The sequence below is a fragment of the Ctenocephalides felis genome, unplaced genomic scaffold (genome assembly GCF_003426905.1).
Source record: "Ctenocephalides felis isolate EL2017-DRISC unplaced genomic scaffold, ASM342690v1 CF-g0.4_SCAFFOLD_01886, whole genome shotgun sequence".
In the NCBI taxonomy this organism is placed as follows: Eukaryota; Metazoa; Arthropoda; class Insecta; order Siphonaptera; family Pulicidae; genus Ctenocephalides; species Ctenocephalides felis.
The window spans coordinates 134,103,050-134,110,819 of NW_020538040.1; the positions used below are offsets into that span (position 1 = coordinate 134,103,050).

At 31.9% G+C, this 7,770-nt stretch overlaps 2 protein-coding genes across 2 annotated transcripts in view; one reads left to right on the forward strand and one right to left on the reverse strand.

Moving 5' to 3' along the window:
* LOC113375579 (trypsin-1-like) overlaps positions 1-3,293 on the reverse strand; it is a gene marked incomplete at its 5' end in the record, with an annotated part of 29,719 nt that extends 26,426 nt beyond the window's left edge. The window contains one exon of the mRNA XM_026615511.1: positions 3,127-3,293. Coding sequence (XP_026471296.1) covers positions 3,127-3,293 — 167 coding nt within the window. The remainder of the gene's footprint in view (positions 1-3,126) is intronic.
* LOC113375578 (trypsin-1-like) overlaps positions 1-7,770 on the forward strand; it is a gene marked incomplete in the record, with an annotated part of 382,748 nt that overhangs the window by 278,037 nt on the left and 96,941 nt on the right.

Below are 7,770 nucleotides of genomic sequence, written 5' to 3' on the forward strand. Positions count from 1 at the left end.
ACGAAATATCTAAATCCGGTACAAATAATGCTTTTAAAACAACCCGGGACACAAGCTGGAAATCCGGGACTGTCCCGGCCAAACCGGTAAGTATGGTCACGTTATCTAAACCAGGGCTTCTTAAAGTGTGGGTCGCGACCCCAGGGTGGTCGCGAGACTACTGAAGAGGGATCGCAAAGGTCTGATACTTTTCAATCATTATAAACAAAATTTTAAAATTAGTATCATTAGACCGATTATTTTCACGATAATTTATGGCTTCTCAAGCTATGCTATTTGGCCGATATTTTTGATAAAATCAATGATGTTTATGTTAAAAAATAAACTTGAGGTCTTTGTTAAAATAATTCTAATATGGAAAAACAGAGTGGAAAGTGAATTGCTCGACATGTTTTCATTTACTGATGAGCATATAATTAATAACAATATTTCAAAAAAAGATACTCCTTTAACAAAAATTATAGTTAATCATTTGAAGGATATGGAAGTTTACATACATAGGTATTTTCCCAATGATATCGATACATAACAATGGATTTGCAATCCATTTTCAATTGAAATGGAAGAAATTAATTTTTTAAACTTAAAAGCACAAGAAGAATTTGCCGAATTAACAAGTGATACTACCTTGCGACTCAGATTTTTACGATTTACGACTCAAGTGTCTGTGCATGAATTTTGGATAGAAATCAAATCTGAATATCCCCTTCTATCGGAAATGACAATAAACAAATTACTGCCATTTTGTGCAACATATTTGTGTGAATAAGCCTTTTCCACATTAACTTTAATAGACTTTAATAAGCTTTTATAAACAAAAATTTATTACGATCTGCACTAACTCAAATTGAGCCTAGATTTAATTATTTGTGTGATCATTAAAAAAAATGTTACAAAAGTTTATTTTTTCTATTGTATATATATAGTTTTCAATTATATATATATATATATATATATATATATGTGTGTGTGTGTGTGTGTGTGACATGAATAGGTACATATTATTTAATCCTTATATTTTATATACATCGTAAAATAGTGCGATATTACATCTACATATACGGTTAATATATATTTTATTATATGGAGGAGAGGGTCGTTTAAAATTTCCTAAGCTTGAAGGGTGTCGCTTTATAAAAAAGTTTAAGAAGCCCTGATCTAAATGAACAACATGTTAATAAACTAAACGTCATCTTTTAATGGTCTGATATAAACACTAACTAATTATATCTGGTCCTTTAGCATTATCAGCACAAAAACGATTTTAACCAAGTTTTCCAGCACCTCGTTGGATCACGTACTTTTTTCTACAATTCACGTTATCAATTGATCTAATTTTACAACATAGTTGATCCAAACGATCTCATTAATTCACAAAAGCATACCAACACAAGTTATTGCAACGTAAAGATTTCAAACAAATATTATGAACCATTTTTTATTATTTCAACAACATTCTCTACGGGAAGTTTATTATAAGTGATTTTATGTTTTGTAAAAATTATTAAAGCTTTTAAAGGTCCGGTAATCTAGCCATCAAAAGCAATAAAAGCAACCGAGACTATAAACATATCCTAAGATTTAATAAATTGACAATGAGATGCAAAATCTTGAAATTGATAGGCAGAATATAATAATACCAAAAAAAATGTCACAGTTGATTCCGTCCAGATAGTAAAATGCGAATAAAAAGTATCTTATTATAATCCTATCTTTAGAATATAAACTATTGTTTTATTTATCTGAATATACAAATAAACCGAGCAGATAGAATAAAATAAAATTAAATATAAATTTATTTAGCCTTACTTCTAATAATTTATATTTATTTTATTTCTATTGTATTTAATTTATTTCTATTAGACCGCACCAGGTTTGAGGCCTGGTGGTTTTTAGGTAGGGGAAAGTCCCCGGGTGCCGGACATCTAAGGTTATTTATAAATAAATCAAAAGATATTTTACGAAATGTTTATTAAATTATGACTTATGTTAGATAACAAAGTTAGAAATCAAACTAAATTAACAAAAATGCAAACTTTGGTAACAAAAAATATGATTTTACAAAGTGGCACCTAGTACCGGACATTTCAAAACAACCAGCATTGAGCACATATGTAGCCATCTCCACACTCTGGAATGTCTGCATATTTGTGTTAGACGAATATTCTTACATATTGCAAAAAAAATCACTAATTATTCACCGTTTTGGCTGGGCCACACCGATGCTCATTCTTGACTAGAAAATACGAAAAATGGGGGTATGTAGTGACAGTGACCGTTAGCACTCATACAGAACAAAATTAAATAATTAGAATAAATTACGTCAATTCTCACAAGAAATATCAATATGTTTACTTCCGGCACTAAGGGACGACTTAGTGTCCGGTGCTAAGGGACAGACAATTGCATTCATTTGGTGGTACCTACTAAAATTGTTTAAAATATCTAATAATATTCTACCATTTTACGGATAACAATCAAGTACTACTTTTATTTTTGAATGCCACTAAAATATAAATGTATAAATACACTAAAATTACTTCCATTGATATTTAGGTGACGTCTAACAAAGGGTTGCTCCCGTCGTGGCCGTGTGCGTCACAGGTGAGTCTTGGCGCGTGATCCTACATCTGTGTGCCCCCCGCGCCCCTTTCACTTGTATTTTCCCCCTAAGCAATTATTGAGACTTAACTTTTTGAGGATTGATCCAATAATTCTAATAATCATTATTTTTATGAAGCATATCCTAAGCTTAACTTGATTTTTCTTGATTTCTTCCTTGATTATTTGGCCAGCGATCAGAACTTAAGGGTTCTATTGTGTGCTATTGTACTTTACTTAACTAAGTCGCTTTTCAGAAGGCAACCCAACGCAAGAATGTGTTGGCCCCCACTATTGTTGAATTTATTATTATTCTATAATGGTGATGCATTATAATTGATGCAACAATCTTTGGTAAGGGCTATTTTCACTTGGAAACATATTTTAGCTATTTTTTTTTAAGTAAAACCGATGTCACTACTGCTTGACATCAGACTGTCGGAGGCGGGTATGGAATCTGAAACCCCTACCCATTAACTTACCGTCGAGAGTGCCCAAATACTTTAATTAAATGTCGGTAATTACCTTCGGACGCAATGCGCGGCAGTGAGTACGTAGTCCTCGGAAACAAGAGAGGCGCCGCAGTGGAACTGACCGTCGTAGACGAGACGCGCCACCCACGGGTAGCGATTCACGCCCGTCGGACGCCCCCCAACTATTCGGATCTCTTGATTCGTTATGCCGCAATCTGTCGAGAATAATAATTATTAATCATACAACCTCATTATTTTATAAATATATAACTAATTCGGCTTCCCAATTTTATGACAATGTATTACAATTTTACAAGTTAGCAAAATATGCATACGTACTCGATTGGTAGGTGTCATCGATTGGCAGGTGCCTGAAATGATTTTGGATATTCAAAAACTGATTGGAGATCAGTTGGAAATCGTGCTCATTAGTTTTGGACAAAGATAGGTCAAGCCGTTTCTTTGCAATTGATTGTTTTAAAAAATCTCGATGAGTTTAATGATGGTCATAAAGTAACTGTTCTTTACTCCTTAACTTACGATATAGAATCGAAAATGTTCGGCCAAAGTTGCTTAAGCTGGTGCAGCGTTTGTGACTATTTTCTCACACAATGTGCAGTTTATCGCAAAAATAAAAATAATTTAGTGTTTAATAGTTTCGTATAAATATTTTGTAATACATGCGTAATATTTGCTTCTGGCCAGATTTCGTACGCGGGCTATGCCTGAAATATTAATTGTGGCCTAACCATCGCACGCTTGTTCTGCTCGTCATTGTAAGTTAAGGGGTTAATGTATAGAATAGAGCGGGATTCAAGTTTCCGCGGGTAATAAGATCCACCACCGATATCTCAAAAACAAGTAAAGTTAAGAGTTTTTCAACAACGATATTTGAAAGTAAAAAGATAAAGAGGTATAACTAGCCATTATCTTGATTCTTACAACGTTGCTATCAGGAGATAAACAGCAAAATCATAACAATGTGTTTTCTTTTGTTGTTAGTTTTTTTTGGTTGTGAGCTAAACTGTTGTTTAGTTTACGAGATTATAATACAATTTTTAAGTATACGTAATTTAATTGTTTTGTAAGATGTATTATTATTTTGAAGTTAGATTCAACAGTTTTTATATATTAAAAGGACAAACTGGCAAACGCGTAAACAATAAAAATTAGTAAATGAAAAAAGTGAAAAAAAGTTATCAAAAGCAATTCTGCTTATAAGTTAATAGTTATTCTAACCATGCTGATGATTACTTCTGATGAAATACCAGATCAAGGTTATATACAGTCTTATCTTCGTAAAAATGTAAATAAAATTCTTACTTTGCTTTGGTTAAATTATGTAGCTATTATTTCTTAAAATGTAATTGGTTTAGTTTTCACAATACAATTGCTCAAAGTCGAATTGTATCATTATGCCTGCCCTATTCTATGCTAATACAATATGGAAAGTAATTGAATCTTAATAATTTATTAAAATTTGAATCATTCGGCCGCGCTTTTAAAAAATACTCCGAGTTTTATCAGGCACGTGTATGATTTTCAATAATGTGTAATAAAAAGTTGTGCAGAATTGAATAATCTGCATTGGTTCCTCACATTGTTAAGCCCTACATAATCTCGGGGTACTTATAAATCACTCATAAATTATTATATTGATTTATTAATTATTAAATCGATTCTTTACACGTGCCACTTACAACTAGTTCCTAAATTGAATCAAAAATAAAACACTATTTGTTTTCTATTATTCACAAACTTGCTTTCGCCTTTTCTATTATCACGATTTTAAGTTTTATTTAAAAAATTTATAACATTCTTATTAACAGTAATATCTGATTTTTATCGTCAAACTTCAAATTGCAGAAAACTGATTTGTGTTATTATTTTAAGCAATTTTCCAGTTTCCAATTTTTTAATTAGTGGCTTTTTTTGTCTCATATAAAAATGATATAGAAATTAATAATTGTGATTAAATTCTGCAGTTATAATCGTATGCAACGTAATTAAATTAAAATGAAATTCGTTCGGAAAAAATGAATATTAAATGAAACAATTCGATTCTGGTGAAGTAGATCATAAAAAACAATTCTCTGAAAATTTTAGCTCTTAATATTAACGTTTAGATAGAGCGCAATTCAATCAAAGTTTTGTATGGAAAGAGCATGGAAAATTTTTCAAAAATTTTAAAAATGCTTTTTAAATGTAATTTAGCGAACAAATGAATGAATAAAACTCAAAACATCAAAACATTTTTTTTTAATTTTCAAAATTTTTCCATGCTCTTTCCATACAAACTTTGATTGAATTGCGCTCTATCTAAACGTTAATGTTAAGAGCTAAAACTTTCAGAGAATTGTTTTTTTATTCAATTTGGAACCATTTGAGCCCCTGGGAGCAAGGAAATTCGAAAATGACCATTTTAAGGACCACCCTAATATATATATCTGGAGAACCTGATATTATGCGGTAGTGATATCAATTTTCTTTTTAAAATTCAGTTCCAAAAATATGTTTCCAAATAAAAGTAGCCCATTTCTCTAATACTGAACGATCTTCTGCAGTACCTACTACCTATTATTATTCTATTATATATAGGGTAGGGAGAGGCACAAAGGTCCAATTTGAATTTTGGCCAATTACACTGTGAAAACAGAATAATAACAAACCAGCAATATGAAACCAACAACTATCTGACTATGTATGTATGTTTTTGCTGTGTGTCAAAATATTGAAACACTGGTTCTTTCTACCATTTAGTTTTTACAAAATAATAGCTACATTATTCAATCAATGCAAAATACAAATTTTATGGGTGCATTTTTACAGAGAGAACATAGTAGGGGGAAGTCCCGTAACGCCGGACGGCCCAAACACCGGACACTCTGTTTAATACGTATATTTTAAGCGAGTATAAATATTTTCATTGCAAAATACGAGTAAAAGGGGCACACGGTACAGGATCACGTGCCAAGCCTCGCCTGTGACGCACACGGCCACGGCGCGAGAGCAACCCTTACCGTTTTTGGCGCAAAATCACGGCGTCACCTATATATCAATGGAAGTAATTCTAGGCATATTTATGCACTTACATTTGAGTGGTATGGAAAGATAAAAGTTGTACTTGATTGTTATCCGTAAAATGGTAAAATATTATTAAATTTTTTAACCAATTTAGTAGGTGCCACCAAATGAACGAAAATGTCTGTCCCTTAGCACCGGACACTAAGTCGTCCCTTAGTGCCGGACAGTAAACATATTAATATTTTTTGTGAGAATTTACATAATTTATTCCAATTATAAAATTTTGTCTTGTGCTAAGGGTCACAACATACCACCCATTCTTCGTATTTCCTAGTCAAAGAATGAAAATCTTATGATGAATGCTCCAGCTGAGAGCATCGGTAATAGTGATTTTTTTTTTGCTATATCTAAAAATACTCGACAAAACACATGTGCAAAATTCCAAAGTGTGGAGAGGCTACATATGTGATCAATGCAGGTTATTTTGAAATGTCCGGTACTAGGTGCCACTGTTTAAAATCATATTTTTTGTTACCAAAGTTTGATTGATAGTATTAATTACTTTTTAGCAAAGATTGCGGTTTTGTTAATTTCGTTTGATTTCTAACTTGTGTATTTAACATAAATCATAATTTAATAAACATTCGTAAAATATTTTTTGATTTATTTAAAAACCTTAGGTGTCCGGCACTCGCGGACTTCCCTCTATTAAAATTAATCTGGTATTTCATCAGAATATACATCAGCGGAGTTGGAATAACTATTTATTTAAGTTTTTCTCTCATGAAGTTGCTTATTTTAACTTAATTACTTTTTATTTGAGTTTTTTATTTTTTACACCCTTGCCAGGGTGGAGGTTTAGTTGGTGCGTAATGATAATAGTAATTATATAAGGTCAAACAAGGATTTTCAAACATTGCCATTTTTATTTCGATAGCAAAGTCGTAAGAATTAAGCCGGTTATACATCATTTTCCCTCTTCTTTCAAAAAATTGTTAAAAAAATTGTGAGCTATACTGGTTTTTGAGATATCAGTGGTGGATCTTTTTACCCGCGGACCTTTAAGGCCCGCTTTACCCTATATATACATATATATATATATATATATATATATATATATATATATCTTGAAATTTAACATCATGCTTTTCTCAAACATTGCAAAATTAAAAAGTGAAAGATCACCGTCTTATACGCATGACCATTCTGCCATCTGACGAGTATACTTGTCAATCACAGTAACCTGGTTAATGACCAGTTTTCCCCAGAGAAAAAATTCTGCAAATTTCCAATAGGTAATGTGTTATCTCACATACTAACATAGTAATGCACTTATATGCACAACGTTCTGTTTTAGTTCCGTGTTTGTTAACTTTGATTTGCATATTCACGTCAGATTTCGCCTGGGTATCATTTATCATGGTTTATAAGACAAGAAAAATCATGCATAAATTAATAGATAATGTTGGTATGTAACTGATTTAATGCAAACGGCGAATACTATAGAAAGTGAAAATAAATGTATGAACGATATTGCAAGACGGGCAAGCTGGGGGCCGTTGAATCATCTCACATGGTAAGGCAGAAAATCATATATTGTGCTTGCATTTTCAACATTGGGAAACTACCCTTGTTACTTATCTTTATTTAACACTAAATCTACCAACGTCGG